The sequence below is a fragment of the Nicotiana attenuata genome, chromosome 5 (genome assembly GCF_001879085.1).
Source record: "Nicotiana attenuata strain UT chromosome 5, NIATTr2, whole genome shotgun sequence".
In the NCBI taxonomy this organism is placed as follows: domain Eukaryota; kingdom Viridiplantae; phylum Streptophyta; class Magnoliopsida; order Solanales; family Solanaceae; genus Nicotiana; species Nicotiana attenuata.
The window spans coordinates 50,521,428-50,540,212 of NC_031993.1; the positions used below are offsets into that span (position 1 = coordinate 50,521,428).

At 39.3% G+C, this 18,785-nt stretch overlaps 1 protein-coding gene across 2 annotated transcripts in view; it reads left to right on the forward strand.

Annotated features, from left to right (window-relative positions):
* LOC109225834 (mitogen-activated protein kinase kinase kinase YODA-like) overlaps window positions 1-7,169 on the forward strand; it is an 8,159-nt gene extending 990 nt beyond the window's left edge. Inside the window, exons 2-12 of one of the 2 annotated variants that reach the window (XM_019390614.1) lie at window positions 1,158-1,725; window positions 1,892-2,629; window positions 2,845-2,932; window positions 3,049-3,111; window positions 3,466-3,626; window positions 3,726-3,801; window positions 4,199-4,258; window positions 4,357-4,464; window positions 4,643-4,882; window positions 5,786-5,877; window positions 6,059-7,169. In XM_019390614.1, the coding sequence (XP_019246159.1) occupies window positions 1,169-1,725; window positions 1,892-2,629; window positions 2,845-2,932; window positions 3,049-3,111; window positions 3,466-3,626; window positions 3,726-3,801; window positions 4,199-4,258; window positions 4,357-4,464; window positions 4,643-4,882; window positions 5,786-5,877; window positions 6,059-6,557 (2,682 nt within the window). In that variant the 5' untranslated portion in view covers window positions 1,158-1,168 and the 3' untranslated portion in view covers window positions 6,558-7,169. The remainder of the gene's footprint in view (window positions 1-1,157; window positions 1,726-1,891; window positions 2,630-2,844; window positions 2,933-3,048; window positions 3,112-3,465; window positions 3,627-3,725; window positions 3,802-4,198; window positions 4,259-4,356; window positions 4,465-4,642; window positions 4,883-5,785; window positions 5,878-6,058) is intronic. The other variant, XM_019390615.1, reaches the window with a different exon arrangement.

The window sequence follows — 18,785 nt, forward strand, 5'->3', positions numbered from 1 at the left end:
GGGGGTACCATATTGGGTAAGGAAGGTCCAACTCAAGTTTTTCTCATGAATTTGCTTTTGTTGGTGAGTTGAAAGTTCTTAAGTCTGGCGACTGTAGGCACTCAAGGGTGTGGCCTAATGGTCAATGAAGTAGGTGCAAACCTCGGAATCGGTATTCAAACCCAGCTGACACATAAAGCACTACGTGATTTCTTCCCATCTACCTAAGCCCTTAGGACAGAGTCACCAGGTACATGTGTAGGTGGAAGGTAGCAGGTACCGAGTGGAATAGTCCAGGTGCGCGCACGTTGGTTCAGGCACCATCGTTATTAGGAAAAAGATCTAGCGAGGTTTTTTAAGTGGAAAAAACAGAAAATGGAGTAGAAGCAGGTCGAAGGGTCTCATTTTTTAATTTTTTTCTCCGAAGATGTACGTTTCTGCAGGGAAAAAAAGTAAATTTTTTATTCCTCATTGCGAGATTGGTGGTGAAGGAAGTTATTGTACGGAACTGGGCTCTATTTTAAGTAAACTGTCTAGTTGTGCGTCTCAGAGATTTTCGGGAAGGTACTTTCATAATGGAAATTAGATTGTTGGGATGGTCTTGGTGACACCATAACAGAATAAAGGTACAAACTTACCTGGGAAAAATAAAAGCACAGATAAGGTGCACAGTTATAGTGTTACAATTCGAAATCTTTTGGGCATTAAATTGCGACGAGACAATCATCTAGCCCAAACAACAGGGAGGCGAGACAAGCCATAGTCGTCTCGTTTTAGCTATGCTAATCCAGAGTCTTAACGACTTGGCACTACTTGATTCTCCATGTTATCTTATGTCAATGACGTGGCTTAATTGGCTTTTCATGGTTGTATTACAAAGGTGACTGCTTTATTTGACTGATTCTATCATTTATAACTGCTCCTTCGGTTTCTGAACCTTTTTATGAGTCTGTTTCGGGATATTGTTGATGAAATATTGATCTTCAGCATCTTTAATTGACAAATATGAGAGATGATAACATACATATAGCAACAGATCGTTTAAACTATCTCTCAAGTTCTCACTGAGGTCGTATTAGTCTCTTTTCTGCTTCACATATGTGTTGTCATATAGCAAGTCTGTCTTGTCAGAAGAATCTGTTTTAATGGGTTGTTTATTGGTTTCGTAAATCTTTTAGCACCGGGAAATATGCCTTCATGGTGGGGAAAGTCAACTTCGAAGGAAGCAAAGAAGAAAGTGACCAAAGAAAGTTTTATTGATACATTGCATCGCAAATTTAAAAGTCCAAGTGAAGCTAAGTCTCCAAGTAAATCAGGAGGATCTCGAAGACATAGCAGTGACATTGCTTTTGAGAAGGGTTCTCAGTCCCAAGCACAGTCAAGGTCGTCATCACCTTCCAAGCATGTCTTGAGATGTCAAAGCTTTGCTGAAAGTGCTCTAGCCCAGCCACTTCCACTTCCAGGTCTGCCAACAGCAAGCGTAATCCGGACAGACTCTGGACTCAGTCAATCAGCAAGACCCAGAACAGAGAAGGGCTCAAAGCCATCCCTGTTTCTGCCTCTCTCAAAGCCTGCATGCATCAGGCACAGACTGGACCCTGCAGATGCCGATGGAGAGCTTGTTTTTGCATCAGTTTCAAGTGAGTGCTCTATTGAGAGTGATGATCCGAGTGATTCACGTCAACGTAGTCCACTAGCATCTGATTTTGAAACTGGCAACCGGGCTGCCTTGGGTAGCCCTTACAGGTAAACAAATGATGAATGTCACTTAAATGAAATGTATTCACAAATGAGTTTTATTTAATTTTGTTCCTTATTTGAAACAATTATTGCTTTAACTTTTTAGTTTGCTGTTTTCTTTAACTACGTCACCCTGGTTGACATAGTTTCTTTTTCTTTTTTGGTTTCAAAGTTTGCCTGTTAAGGATCAGTCTGCTGTTGGACAAATAAGCACAAAAGACACAACTGAACCAGTTAATCTTTCTCCCAGTAGACGTGTCTCCTCTCGATCTCCTAAGAGACGACCACTAAATAGCCACTTGCCCAGTATACAGATCCCTTCTCATGGTGGCCTCTTCAGTGCTCCTGTTAGTTCTATATCAAGTCCTTCTAGAAGCCCAATGAGAGCTGCTGGCTGCGAGCAAATTACTAGTTCTACTTTGTGGGCAGGAAAGACTTATCCGGATCTTCCTTTACTTGGATCTGGCCATTGTTCAAGCCCAGGGTCTGGTCAGAATTCTGGACATAATTCCATGGGAGGAGATATGGCAGCGCAACTGTTTTGGCAGCCTAGTAGAGGGAGCCCAGAGTACTCTCCAATTCCTAGTCCCAGGATGACAAGTCCTGGACCTAGCTCAAGAATTCACAGTGGCGCTGTCACACCAATTCATCCTAGGGCTGGAGGTGGAGCATCTGAACTGCAGACTAGTTGGCTTGATGATGCAAAATCAGAAAGTCATCCTTTGCCCCGTCCTCCTATAACAATTTCCAACACTTCACCCTTTTCTCATTCCAATTCAGTTGCAACATCTCCCTCAGTGCCACGAAGCCCTGGCAGAGCAGATAATCTTTCTAGCCCTGGATCTCGCTGGAAAAAGGGGAAGTTGCTTGGTAGAGGCACATTTGGACACGTTTATGTTGGTTTTAATAGGTATATCCATACAGTCTGCATTTGAATTTCTTTTATTTCCAATTTCAATGCATGTGGCCTTTTCAAGTGAACAAGGAATCCAATCTTTACATATCACTTTGTCATTGACATGTCAAATTCTTGAAGATTGATTGCTGATGCCTTAGTTTAATGCTTGGCCATCTTATTCCAAAAAAGAAAAAAAAATTAATGATTAGCCATGTGTCTGTTTGCAGTGATAGTGGAGAAATGTGTGCAATGAAGGAGGTGACCCTATTTTCGGATGACTCAAAGTCAAAGGAAAGTGCAAAGCAGTTGGCACAGGTAGGTTTATTATGTAGGTAGCAGCCTGCTAGGTCTTATTTCCTTGGACTGCCTGGAGATTTGTATTCCTGATCTGTTCCTGTTTAAGCATCCTCTCATATTCAAGTATTTTGCAGGAGGTTGCGTTGTTGAGCCGATTAAGACATCCAAATATTGTCCAGTATTATGGGTCAGAGATGGTCAGTTTTCAATGGTCAATTGATTTTCTAAATGTTTCAATTTAGAGCTTTTTATTTTAATTTCTGATGAGGGACATGTCATAGTGCCAACACTATTAGCTTTATATTTGAATTTTCTGGTGAAGGACATGTCATTGTGCCAGCACTGTTAGTTATGTTAACAGACTTCAAATTGTTCTAGAGTATTGGTTTCTTATTCTATAGCTGTAACAGCTTACTTCAAAGCTTAGTCATGAGATTAATGAGTACTTTGGCAGAACTAGTGGGCCTTTCTTGCAAGATTTATGTGTTTCTGTCATAAATTCCAATAATCTTTTTAGCTTGCTCTTCATCTGAATTGTTTTCCTCAATCAGGTTCCTGATAAACTTCATATCTACTTGGAATATGTCTCTGGTGGGTCCATTTACAAGCTTTTACAAGAATATGGTCCATTTGGAGAAACAGCAATCCGTAGTTACACTCAGCAAATTCTATCGGGGCTTGCATATTTACATGCTAAAAGCACTGTGCATAGGTAACCCAATTTCTTCGGTTGGATTATTTTGTGAGATCACCCTTTCAGCAGCCTTGACCTGTGTACGCTGATTACCTAATAGCAGCTTCACTTTTGCAGAGATATTAAAGGGGCAAATATTCTTGTTGATCCAAATGGGCGCATAAAGTTGGCAGACTTTGGAATGGCGAAGCATGTAAGTTTAATCACAGGCCTCTAACGGCATTATCTTGTAAGATGATGCCAATGCTATTGAAGATTGTGATTAAGCGGAAATAGCCGGTGACATTTTATCTTCTAACGTGAGACTAGCACTGTCGGATGGATAGAAAAACTGTACTGTCGGATGGATAGAAAAACTGTTCTAGTTTTTAGCTTCATGGCATTAAACTTAATTCCTTATTTTTTGAAAGACAAAAGTAGGATTTGATCCGTTAAGATTTGCATTTGGTGCAATTGTTCCCCACCTGGAATTGTATATCTTCAACATCAAGGCTGCATTTTCAGATGGAGCTCTGTACCATTTCTGAACTGGAATATTTTTTTTTTTGAACTGGAGCTGTGTCATTAATTGCTCAATTACAAATTCGCAGATCACAGGGCAATCTTGTCCATTATCATTCAAAGGAAGTCCTTACTGGATGGCCCCCGAGGTTGGAATATGCTTTAGGCATTTAAATGTTTTGTGTGCACCTCCATTGCTAATACTTATACACTGACTTGTGAAACCATCTCTTTACCATTGGCTCAGGTAATAAAGAACTCCAGTGGCTGCAACCTTGCTGTTGATATATGGAGTCTTGGATGCACTGTCTTAGAAATGGCTACATCAAAGCCTCCTTGGAGCCAGTATGAAGGAGTAAGTAATTTTGGCTTAGAGAAGCTTAATTAGAGCATCTTTTTACTTTTTTCTTTTTCTGAACATTGTTGGAAGATGGGACTTTTTGCTTTCATATAATTTGGACTAGCATGTTTTACAATAGCAGTTCATTCCCTTGACCTGTATTATGTGGTGTTTGATGTCGTATGGGCCAAAGGTTGCTGCCATGTTTAAGATTGGGAACAGTAAAGAACTCCCAGCAATCCCGGAACACCTTTCAGACGAGGGAAAAGATTTTGTGAGGAAGTGTTTACAGCGTGAGCCACGAAGTCGTCCTACTGCTGCTGAGCTATTGGAGCATCCTTTTGTTAAAGATGCTGCCCCTCTGGAAAAGCCAAATATATTTCCTGCATCTTTCAATCCTCCTTGTGCAGCTGCAAATGGGGTAAAACTTCTGGTACATTATCTGTTTATTAGGACATTTGGGAGACTTCTGTTACGAAACAGGAATTCTTGCTCCTCATTATACTTTTGTGCTTTTATGTATTTCTTCTTTTGTTCTTAACCCATAAACAATTGAGCAAAATAAACTGATGGGTCTCGTATTTTCAATAGTCAAGCTTTCATCATTGAGTTCTGCCAACATATTCTCATTAGTCCATCTGGATTCCAATTCATATGCATATCAGTGTATGGAATTCATCTAGTAGTCTATCCTATAGTCATACAGTAAGTTTTTATTTTTATTTTTTAGATAAGGTAATTTTATTTTATTAATAACAAGGTACCAAGAAGGTACTTGAGCATATTACAGTAAGCGTAATTGAGACAGTTGCATGGAAGATATAGAGTAATTTGGACAGTTGCATGGAAGTTATGCAGATTCTTAAAATAAGATTGCTTCTTCTGGAAAGGTAGATGATGTAACTTGAACATTGGTATTGTCAAGGTTTAGGATTGTTTGCTCATACAGCTCACAGCGCCATCTTTTGTGAATATAATTTCTATCTTACTGATCAAAAATGTTTAGGATTGTTTACTCCTGCATGCTGCTCTGTGGCAAATTACGACGTTCAGTTCATTTTGGCTTTTTCTTAGAAGTCAGGTGATAATTTTTGGTCCCAGATTAGAATAGTTTTAGGAATAAAAGACTCAAACCCTGTTAAAGACGTACAACAAATGCTCGATGTGTGAATGTGTGCAAATTGTAATTCCAAGCGAACTTTCCAATTTACAGAACTAATCTTTAACATATTGATGACCAGAACATAATAGGTTGATCTGGCGTGGTTTCTTTATTTTGGAATTCTGTGCCCTTTGATTGATGCTCACTGCTGTGTTCTTTGCGAATTTGTTCTAGGGCATTGGATCTGCAAGAAATTATCCTACGTTGGAATCAGAAAAGCTTGGAATCCACTCATCTAGAGCATCAAGATCTAATTTTCACTGCAGGTCTTTGCTTCTTTTGATTACTTAACCTTTCAAATGCCCTCTACATTGTTGAGAAATTTCTTAAGCGGAAAGGGGTTCCCATTAAATTTGTAATTTTCTCATCTCGATATGCTTGGAGTAAAAAGCTTCATGACAATAGTATTCATACATTTTGATCACTGACTTGTTCTTTATTGTCCAGGGACATCCACATTCCGAAAAACATATCTTGCCCTGTCTCCCCAATTGGTAGCCCTCTTTTACATCCAAGGTCACCTCAAAACCTAAACGGGAGGATGTCTCCCTCGCCTATATCAAGCCCTCTCAATACATCTGGCTCATCAACACCAATCTCTGGAGGTAATGGTGCTATCCCATTTCGTCACATGAATCAGTCAGTTTACTTGCAAGAGGCCAGAACAGTTCCAAGTAGTCCCTATATGAACGGTCCTTCTTACTGGGATCCTGATGCTTTACGAGCGACGCCATTAGGATCTCGTGCTTTCCAAGAATTGGCATCCTTCGAGGATGATGCTCCGGGAAAGCAGTTTGGGAGGCCTGCCACTGGAGAACTTTGCAATGCGCAATCAGCCTTGGCCAATCGGGTGTCCCAGCAACTTTTGAGGGATCATGTGAAATTGATTTATTCAGTAGATCTCAATCCTTGCCCTCCCTTGTCAAGTCGCACGGGTGGAACATGATATGTATTTTCGGACATATTAATGGAGAACTTCAAAGTTTCAGTGTTACTGGGTTTTCTGAGTAAATCTGCTATATCTTGGCATGTTTGAAGGAAGCTGTTTTGCACAATAACGATTTCCTAAGAGGAGAAACTAGGAAATGCAGTGGCAGAACTTCATTATCTATTGTCAGATTGATCAACCTGATTTCCCCCACATGCTCTTTGAGTCTAGTGTTCCAATGATGAAGCACTTCCCAATGAGAATATGTTGACCCTGTCACCAATATCATTTCTCGGCATATAGGGTCTTGTCCAAAGATGTATGCCTGATTAGACTTAACATGAGCCACAGAACTAATGATTCATTTGCTTTTTGAGGTTGGCTTCCAGTTATTCAATGTACAGCTGATCCTTCATCAAGACATTAATGGCACCAAACTTGTATATTTATGCTGTCCCATAGAAGATAGAAAAGAGTAAGCCTGGAACTGAAGCAGGTAGAGTCCTTTTTCTTTTTGCCTTTCCCCTTTCCGAGGGGGGTTCTTGTACAGCAAGCAAACAATGTATTGGAATATTCCAGGTACTGTTGATTGAACAATCAAAGGAAGATATTTGCTTTCTGTAGCTTCAATCTGATGTCTCACTGAGTTAAATATTGTTTTCTATGCACAAGTATTTGTCCCATCTACCTGTATCTGATTTTGCAGATTGCTTAATATAGGCATTGAATTTCAAGTAACTATATATAGTAAGTGTTAAAAAAATAAGGTAAATAACCTTTTTCGGAAGGTTTGTATTGAGTGAGGCGTAGTTTTGTGTATTAAGTTAGGGGTAATTTTGTCATTGCATAGAGCTTATCCACTAACCACCGCGAAGTGGTTATATTAGTTAGCACTGTGTATTCCCAAATATAGTTAATACAGAGATGATATCTTCTCTTCCTTCTCTCTACTTTCTCATTCCACGATCTTCACCAATTTGTTAATTCTTCAATTGCATGCATATGAATCTGAGCTTTTGTGGATAGATCTCAGATTCTATCATGGTATCAGAGCAATCGATTGAGATTTAGGACTAAAATTCCAGTGTTTCAATAGAAAGCCATTGCTGAAGCTGAGCGGCCATGGGAGAAGCAGAAATTCCTCGAATTGATCACAATCATCCTTTGTACTTGAGAGAATCAGACACACCTGGTGTGGCGTTGATCGACATAAAACTCACAGGTCCAGAAAATTATGGTTTGTGGAGTCGAGCTATACGAATGGCACTGTTGGTGAAGAACAAATTAGGGTTCATAGAAGGAACTTGTGTAAAAGGCTCATTCAAAGGCAAATTAGTAAATCAATGAGAAAGATGCAATGTTGTGGTGCTATCGTGGATAGGAAAAACAATGGCGGTGGAATTGCAACCTAGCATCATTTATGCATCAAATGCGGCAAAGGTTTGGAGCGAGTTTAAGGAACGATTTGACAAATCAAATTTAACTCAAACCTTTCGGTTGTGGAAGATGATAGGATCATTAACTCAAGGCACAGATTCAGTCACTGCTTACTACTCCAAAATGAAGGATCTTTGGGATGAAATGGACTTGTTAGTGGCAGGACCTAGGTGTGATTGTGAGGAAACAAGGCCTTTCATTGAACAATTCAAAAATCTGAGACTTTTACAGTTTCTAGTTGGCCTAAATGAAAGTTATAGGCATGTGAGAGCCAAGTGTTACTCAAAACACCTGTGTTGACAGTCAATCAGGCATATGCCTTGGTCATACAAGAAGAGAGCCAAAGAACCCTTGGAACAGGGGAATCTAACAATGAGGCTTTGACCATGCTAGCTGGAAAAAATCAGACATTCAATCAGGGATTCAAGGCAAAGAAACCAGGGTTGATTTGTGAATTTTCCGGCTACAAAGGTCACTTGAAGGAAAACTGTTATAAGATCATAGGGTACCCCCTAGATTTCAAGAGTAAGAAAAAAGTGCAAATACAAGGTGTCAAACCTTATGCTAATGTTGTTGCTGCTGAGGCAGGGAATACATCAAGCACTCAGCCCACACAGGGGAACTTCTTCACGGAGAATCAATACAAGCAGCTACTAAATCTTCTAAACAAACAAGACACAGGTGACTATCACTCGCTTATGGCAGGTATAAATGCATTGTTATCAAATGCCTTTGATTGTGAATGGATATTAGACTCAGGTGCTCGTGCTTCACATCATATTATCTTTCATAAGGAGATCATGAATGATATTAAGGATTGTAGTTCACAGAATAATAGTGGAGTGCAAGTACCAACAGGGAATAAGTGCAAAGTATCCCATATAGGAAGTGTCTCTATACTGGACAATCAAGTTTTGAAGGATGTTTTACATGTTCCTGACTTTAAGTTCAATTTATTGTCTTTTACAAAACTGACCAAGGAACTGAGTTGTATTGCAATGTTCTTCTCTGACTTCTGTGTGTTGCAGGGTCTTTACAATGGGAAGGTGATGGGGATTAGTAAGGAATCATGTGGACTGTACTTTTGCAGAGGAGATCAATACCTACAACAACAATGGTCAGCAATAGTTCAAATAACTCGGCCCTATGGCACATGAGACTAGGACACCCTTTAATAAAAGCAATGCAGCATATCCAACAGTTGAGAAACTCTGTGGACAGTAGAGTGCAACATAATTGTGATATATGCCCCTTGGCTAAGCAGAGCAGGCTAAAATTTCCATCTAGTAGTAATAATGCTGTTATTATTTTCCAGCTTATTCATGTAGATGTATGGGGACCTCATAGAATACCTACATGTGACAGGAAACACTACTTTGTTACAGTGGTAGATGATTACAGTAGATTCACTTGGGTATGTTTGTTGCAATCAAAGAGTGAAGTAATAGTTGTATTGAAGAGCTTCTTTTCAATGGTTAAAAACCAATTTGGTGTGACTGTCAAAACATTGAGATTTGACAATGGCACTGAATTCTTTAATTCTGGCTACAATGAATTGTTTTCTTCATTAGGAATTGTTCATCAGAGTAGTTGTCCCTACACACCTCAACAGAATGGGGTAGTAGAGAGGAAGCGTAGACACATTCTGGAAATAGCTAGAGCCTTAAAGTTCCAAAGTTCAATTCCTAACAGGTTTTGTGGAGAGTGTGTAAAGACTGCTGTGTATCTGCTTAACAAATGGCCTACTTCTGTTTTAAAAGGAAAGTCACCTCATGAGATTTTATACAATAAACCACCTGACATAAATCACCTTAGGGTATTTGGTTGTCTCTGTTATGCTAGTAACCTCCCAAAAGGAGATAAATTTAGTCCAAGAGCAAACAGAAGTGGATACTCAACAACTCAAAATAGCTACAGGCTTTATGATCTAGAAAGGAAGGTCTTTCTGGTCAGCAGGGATGTTAGCTTTAGGGAGGGTGTGTTTCCATTCAAGAATGTTGAACTGGATTCTGCTGAGTTATTTCTCAAACAGCCAGAGCTGGTAGTACAATCAGCTCAGCCTAGTATTGAAACAAGAATCAACAAGTCAACTTGATGATGATGATGCTCAACAACAAGTGACACATGCTGAAATTGCCAGAAGCTCATGAGAATCAAATTGCTCTATCACCTGATGCAGTTTCAAGAGAAACATTGGCACCAGTTACAGACACTCCACAAGATACTTTAAGTGACATAGCAATGCCACCACAGCCATAAGAAACTTCCACTCAATAACCATCGGTTCAAGAAATAGCCCATGATATTAGAAAAGGAGGAAGAATATCGAAACCTCCCATTTGGCTAAAGGATTATGTGACAACAAAAAGTACTGCCACCCAGTGCCTTTATCCATTGTCAAAGAGCTATACTATGGGAATCTAACAACAAGATACCAGTCCTATTTGAAGGCTTTTTCAGCTTGCATTGAACCTAACTCTTTTAAGGAGGCAGTTCAGGATGACAGATGGGTTGAAGCCATGCATCAGGAGATACAAGCACTTGAAGATAATGAGACTTGGGAACTGGTTAATTTACCTTTAGGCAAGCAAGGCATTGGATCTAAATGGGTCTACAAAGTCAAATACAAAGCAAATGGAGAAGTAGAAAGATTCAAGGTCGTTTGTTTGCCAAAGGATATAATCAAAAGAAAGGGCTTGATTATCATGATACTTTTTTACCTGTTGCCAAAATGGCCGCAGTGAGACTTGTTATCAGTATAGCCACTTCCAAAGGTTGGCCTTTGTACCAAATGTACATTAATAATGCCTTTCTATAAGGTGATTTATATGAAGAAGTTTATATGAGTTTACCCCAAGGGTTTACCAAACAGGGGGAGACCAAAGTGTGTAGACTTCTGAAATCCTTGTATGGGCTCAAACAAGCCTCCAGACAATGGAATATTAAGCTTACTGAAGGTTTGGCAGAGAGTGGATATAATCAAAGTGCATTGGATCACTCTTTATTGACCAAAAACAAGGAGATGGTTTAGTAGTCATCCTCATCTATGTGGATGATTTGCTGATTACTGGTAGTCATCCAACAATCCAACACTGATAGAAGATGCAAAAATGACCCTACACAATCGATTTAAGGTAAAGGACCTTGGAGAGTTGAGATACTCTTTTGGAATTGAAGTGCTGAGATCCAAAAAGGGATCATTGCTTAATCAAAGAAAGTACGCCTTGGATCTTATTTCTCAAGTTGGTTTGAGTGATATAAACCTGCTAAGACAACTTTGGAACTTAATCAAAAGTTACCACTGTTGATTATGATGCTCATGTAGGAAACACTGATGATTTAGAACTTGAAGATGCCACAATATATCAGCAGTTAATTGGAAAGCTCCTGTACCTCAACATCACTAGACCAGACATTAGCTTTGCATTTCAGAGTTTAAGCCAGTTCATACAGAGGGCTAAACAATCACACTTGGAGGCAGCCTTTAGAGTGGTTAAATATCTCAAAGGTTGTCCTGGCTTGGGTGTGTTATTGCCAACTGGTCCTATCACTAATTTGTCTGCCTATTGTGACTCAGATTGAGCCTCCTGCCCTAACACAAGGAGGTCAGTCACTGGATATGTTGTCAAGTTAGGTGAGGCACTCATTTCTTGGAAGTCTAAGAAGCAGCATACTGTTAGTAGAAGCTCCGCAGAAGCTGAATATAGGAGCATGGCAGCAGCAATAGCTGAAGTTACTTGGGTTGTTGGTCTGTTACAGGAGTTGGGACTCACTATATCCCAACATGTGTACTTGTTCTGCGACAACAAGGCAACTATCTATAATTGCTAGCAATCCCATTTTCCACGAGCACACCAAACACATCAAGCTTGATTGTCATTTTGTGCGCGAAAAGATCAAGTATGGGCTTATTCTTCCTCATCATGTTTCCTCTGCTCAACAGCTTGCCGACCTACTGACCAAAGGCTTACCTACTACTGCTCAACATCAACTTCTCTTATCCAAGCTTGGCGTGTCTGATGTCTTTCACCCACCAGCTTGAGGGGAGTATTGAGTGAGGGGTAGTTTAGTGTATTAAGTAAGGGGTAATTTTGTCATTTCACGGAGCTTCTCCACTAACCATCGTGAAGTGGTTATACTAGTTGGCACTGTGTATTCCCAAATATAGTTAATACAGAGATGATATCTTCTCCTCCTTCTCTCTACTTTCTCACTCTACGATCCTCACCAGTTTGTTAATTCTTCAATTGCATACGTATGAATCTGAGCTTGTGTGGATAGATCTCAATTTCTATTAGTCCAACTTTGGGAGATTTTTACAATTTGCAGGATCGGGCCAAGAGAAAGCACGAGAGGAAAATGGAGTGGATTGTATGTTGCCAAGTGCAGGTGCTTATTTTCACACGGACACCCTTCTATTTCAAATACCATATACAATTATTTTTCATGATGATAGAATGTCCTATCTAATCTATACTTTGAATTTATTGGATCTGGCGTGATAAAATTGTTAAAGATAATTCATGCAATACAGTAGTAGCTTACATTTTATTTATTATACAAAATAATCTTGCACTTTTCGTGTTGCTCTCCTCCAGGTAATTTGTGTTGCAAATTAATTAATTTTAATTGCGTATCCCATAAAATGTTTCAGAACATTTGATTATCAATTATCTACGAAATAACATATCTTTATGGACTCATCGTGCGTATTTAGAGAAAAAGATAAAAGTTTTACTAATTGTAAGTGATCTATATTTGGTTTGAGCCAAGCTTCATTATGATCATATTCTATCTTATTTTTATCTTGAGTCTAAATTTTGTCTTATAGTCAACTAAAATATTTACTGCGACTAGTTTCTTTACTTGTATTTCATCATAGCCGAGTCACATATGTAGTTTATCTACAGAAATAAAAAAGGAACATATTCCTTTTTTCCGTTTTACCAAAATTTTGGCAAAAATCGTATTAATCAATATTCGATTGATTTGTCTGAGGTTATGAAAAAAAAGATTTGTTTAAGCCACATCGTTTATTTTTTTGTCCGAGTCACTTTTTATTTGTCTGAATTATTTTTTTCTTTTTATCTAACTCACTGACGCTCTCTGTGTTATTCGTAGCATGTAAAGTTGGCTTATCGGCCATTGTAGGCTGTTCTATCTAAAAAAAATTATCCCTTTCTTTCCATAACAACTATTCATTCGCTGAGTTTATGAAAAGTAAAAGAAAGACAATAAAAAAACAAAAAAAAAAAACAATAGCTTAGGATTTTACTGGAAAAATCTTCTTTTTTTTTTTGCTAAAACATGGTTTAGTTAACTACCACTGAATTTAGTTGTACGAAAAAAGCAATGAATAAGATGACACTTGGCGAAGAAAAGGACAAAATATCCAAGATGACACTTGGAGCATAATTGACCAACTCCTACTTTAAACTAGTGTGCAAATATCGAGAGTGACAAGTTATATGCATATATTTATTCTATAAAAAGTACAAATATTTATTCTATACAAGTACAAATAATGACTGGTATTATCCAAATTGAGCAACATGCACTATTACATTATCCGAAAGATTAAAAAAAACAACTGTAATTTGAGTCACACATTAGACAGCGACGATGGAAGTGGCCTGTTCTCCCCCTCCCCCAACCCAACACAGAAATGAAATCAGATAGCCGTTTATATCGCCAAAATTTTACGGTATAGCCAGTTTTCGGACTGGTCAATCAAAAATAGCCGGCGTTTACCAAGTCAATGAAAAATAGCCACCGTTTTGTTGCAATAGAGACCGGTCCAGCATAATATAGTGAAGTTCGGTGCACTTGTGTATGAACTCCAGCATATTATGCTGGACCGGGATACTTTGCTGGCTCCAGTATAATATACTGGAGACTGGAGCACCAAACTCCAGTATATTATACTGGACCATTATACTTGCTGGAACTCCAGTATATTATGCTGGAGTTCTAGTGTATTTATGATGGAACTCCATCATATTATGCTGGAGTTCCAACATACTATCCTGGAACTCCAGTATAATATGCTGGAGATCAAGTATACTTATGCTGGAACTCCAGCATAATATACTGGAGTATTTTCCGGGTTTTGAACAGTGTTTTCGCTCAGATTTATCTTTACATAAAAAGTGGCTAAATTTCGATTACTTTTGAAATTGGGCTATTTTTGAATGACCAGTTGTAAATCTGACTATTTTTAAAAATCACCCGCTTATATCACTTCTATCTAAAATATATCTTATTTTTTTTAAAAAAAAATTATTTAAATTCAGCAAGTTTTGACAAGATTGAGATTGAATCTTCCATTGCCTCTTTTTTTTCCTTCTTCAAAACTTCGAGTATAATGTTGGACTTTATCAAAGCCTATAACTTCATACACGAAGGACTGAAGTTTTAAAAGAATGTTAAAATATACCTCTGCTTTTGAAGTTGGCTCTGCCAAAATCTAACGTTATACCTTAAGTATAAAGTTAGGTTTTGGAAGAACCCAACTTCATACCGGCAGGTCTGAATTTGAAAACTTTAGAACCACAATTTTCAACTTCGAATCTGCATATCTTAAGTTAAATTTTTTATTTTTTAATAAGATCATAAAAATTATACTATTTATGTACTTTACCCCCACCCAGCCCCATCATCCCAAACTATGCAAGTTAACAAGGCCAATAAAAATCGTCCAAATTCAGTACATGTATCAGATCATACTAATTTTTCATAATTAAGATATATGATTGAGGGGCAATAAGTTGTGGTGAATCTGAACCGCTATTGTAAAGTATTTTCCATAGTTTAATCGCACATTTTATATATCAAGATTTGTATCACTTATTCAGAAGGTATAAAATCCACTTATAAGGAAAATTTTGATTCTTATTGTGTATCTTGTGAGTTGTTTAGATTCATGAAGAAAATTATTGAAATGTCCTGTGCGATCCAATGATTATTAAAGTTCATGCTAACCCTTGAGCTTGTGCTAGTAAAAGAATAACAGAAACAACAACAACAACACAACCCAGTAAAATTTTACTAGTGGAGTCTGGGGAGGGTAGAGTATATGCAGACCTTACCCCTACCCGGAAGGATAGAGAGGCTATTTCTGGGAGACCCCGGCTCAATAGAAGAGGCAATAATATCATAAAAGAACAAAAGAACAGATCCGTACCAACAAAAGAAACCAGAAAAATAACATCACATCGTAAGAGACAGCAAGTAAGTGGAAGGGCAATAACAAAATACTATGCAAAACAAAAAAATAGTTTGAACACAACATAAACCGCTAGCAGGCTGATCACGCCCAACTCTAGTCCTAAAAGGGATAAACGGTCGCTGCAAATATAAGCCGGTCTAAGAGTCCGGAGTCGAATCCCATAGAGAACTTAGGTTTAGCTACAACTGTTCATTATCACTAAGAAGACAAGCTCGACAATTCCTAAGTTTAAATATAAAGATTCTACGTCTAACTAATTAACTACAAATTAGAGTAGTAATTAACAACTAAAGATACTAAGGGTTGGAGACAAGATTAAGGAGGTCTAGAGTTATGATTTCTTCGCCTAATTATTCTCTAGTGATCGTGAGCACTAGACTTATCGTAATACTCTTTCGAGCAAGTACAATAATACACTAGTCATATTCTCTAGAATTATGCCAACTCGCATTTTTTCACCGCTCACTATGATCACGTCAAAGCTTCGTTATCTCTAATCCCCCTTTTACTAAGCACCAATCTCAGGTGATGCTGAAGACAATGCCAACTTACCTTAAACACCAAAGCTCCCTTCCTGCTCATCCGAGCCCGAGACATCCTTACCAGCACCAAGCCGCAACTTGATCCTCACTTAGAATTCCCATGCTGCTCACTGCACCAATGTGCAACATACGATAGAACACGATTTTAACATTAACATTTTAACACTTCATCATATAAGAACCTTCTACTTAACTCACTTCTGGAGTACCATAGCAGCACACAGGTGAATTTTTCATAATCGTAGAATATGCAAATATCTAAGTAGTGGTCTAAGCCACCATAGCCTCTTCCGGAATCTGCCTCCACACAACAAGCCATAACAATAGAAGGCCTCTGAATAACACCAATTACGGCGGCTGACAAGCCTGATACGTACCATCACAAATCACTTACATAACCCGATCACGCTGCAGAAACTGACTGCCAACACCCACATGCCAAATTCAACTATGGTTAATTGACTACCTTCTTCGAACTTATCCTTGGTTGCCTTAAGGATATTACTGATTTCTTCCAACACATAACATACTCCCTCTGCGCTCATCCTGAGCGACCTCGAATCACGAGACCATGCTGTCTCAAATCCCATGAACTGGCTCACATCTCTCAAATGCCATACCACAAGCCAAAACATCACAGAATGTCCTGAGTCTCCATGCATAAGCTTGATTCTCAACTGCGCCTATAGGCTCGACATCATTAAGTACTATACTTCATCTTTTGAATTTTCACTAGGACCGCTGCTGAGAGCCACCCGCTCTGACTTGGCCCCGAATATAATCAACTCCATAAATCTTATAACACATGAATACCCTCTCGACAAGGTACCCGGTGGAATCACTTCCTCCGAAACCTGTATCTATACAAGGCATAAGTCTTGAATCCCTTCCCAAGTTCGATTATGAGCCAATAGGCCAACCATAGCACACCTTTAATAATTTTTCTGCTCAAGTTACTACTTATGGTAGTTTTCCATAGCTGAGACAACCCCTCAGTATGCTATTAACCAGAAACCTCGCAAGTAGCTAACCATGAAGCCCAAATCGTAAGCGGTGGGACTCTCCCACTTAGCTTGAAGCCATTATTACAAAACTTTGGAGTTCACCATTATTCTTAGTCTCTTGTTGGCATAACCTTGCGCAATCATCCGCCGCAAATTCTCGGAATTCTCATGTAAATCCCCATCTTTCATATTCTGAATCATCATCCACCTTCGCACCGACACTCGCTGGCATTCTCGGTGTCTTACCGTAGAAACTCAATTTGATACTCTAAATCATTAACACCATTCACACAACAATTCCATTTGTTGCATATCCAGTAGAACTCTCCGCAGAGGCCTCGCCAACCACGCGACTGCTAACCTGCTCACCGGAATACCCCACCTATCGAAATCACTCCCCGGCACCTTCCAACGCTGCTGCGTAGGGTACCATCACTACGACATCAATAACCCATCCCGAGTCTGAGCTCACTCTCCAGCTGCACGAGTCCATTCACCCCTCGTGGACATCCATTAATTGTGCGACAGCATCCCTTCACTTTAAAGTCATGCTACGTCTTTCTTCACTTTATGCAGCTCCTTTGCGCCATATCCGATCTCCTGCCGTATAACAACACCATGCTTCAAATTAATCTACCGACTTCCATTGCCTGTCGCTAAAATCCCAGATCCTTCCAAACTATCCTTAGGTGCGTAGTCATCCTACTACTAGGCCCTATACAGCCCCGCCATTCTCCCACTTTGGGCAATCTCACTCCTTTAACCAACTATTCGGCCTGCGCTCCCTAAGCCTGACCTTTTAGAAGTTTTAAAACTCTGCCTGACACTTCCCATATGTCCTCCTCATCTTTTGTTGCTCAGTCGTTGTCTTAATAAAATTTATCTTCATAGCACCTGAATTCACAAATCGCTACTGACTAAAACCCCATCTGAAGGTCATCTTTATCGAACCGTCAACATTTGAAACACTGATTAAATCCTAAACCACCGCATCCCGCGATATATGACGGTTGCATCTTCAATAGTATTCACAATATCCCGCCATACGGTGAATTGTAGCAGATAATAACATCAACAAACTTAATATGTCCAATTAGGACAACAGCACCCCAATAAAGAAGAGAACTCCTTCACGCTTGCCATTACCACGTTTCATTACTTCCACTAGTTCACGTCTGACCATCCTTAGCTCGATTGGCTTTCCCCTTGCCGGGAATAAAATACTGACTCCCTTGATTACATACTGAGTAAACCTCCCTTCAAGTCATTCACTGCCCCGACACGTGGGAAAACATCCCACCATCACAACAATACTGCGGGATAGTCGCTCATAAGCATTATGGCAACCTGTGCCTAGCCTCAAGGCTCTCAGAAGTTCTGTTACGGAGCTAAACAATGTAGATTCCTTCCGTAATGCGACTATAATAGTCCAATCAACTATACCGGGAAAATCATCCCGCACCACATCTGCAGTGCCATTGCAATCCTTCCATTTTCGATTTATAACAAGCGCTCGCGTAAGATTGAGTGGAAAGGAATCAAAGGCATAAGCCTCAAAGGAATTGAACCGCATGATAAGGAAATCAAGAAGGGAAGTACTCCTAACAGTCCTGCAGCCTCCCGAGGATAAGTACAGACGTCTCCGTACCGATCCGCGAGACTCTACTAGACTTGCTCATGACTCGTGAGACCGACGGGAACCTAGAGCTCTGATACCATGTTGTCACGACCCAAATCCACTACGGGTCGTGATGGCGCCGGACACCGCTGTCAGGCTAGCCAACTATATTACCAATTAATTCCTCTTTTTAGACTTTTAGAAAATCTAAGGTTTTTCCTTCCGTTTTACATAAATAAAGATCATTTCTTGAATTCAAACTTAAATAATAATAATTAGTACAAAGTTTGCTCCCAGAAACCCGGTGTCACAAGTGCATGAGCAACTACTGAATAGGATATAAATACAACACAACATCCGTCCGGAATACAATGGACGGAAAAGAAATACAGTTACTAGAAAGGGACTTTAAAGAGC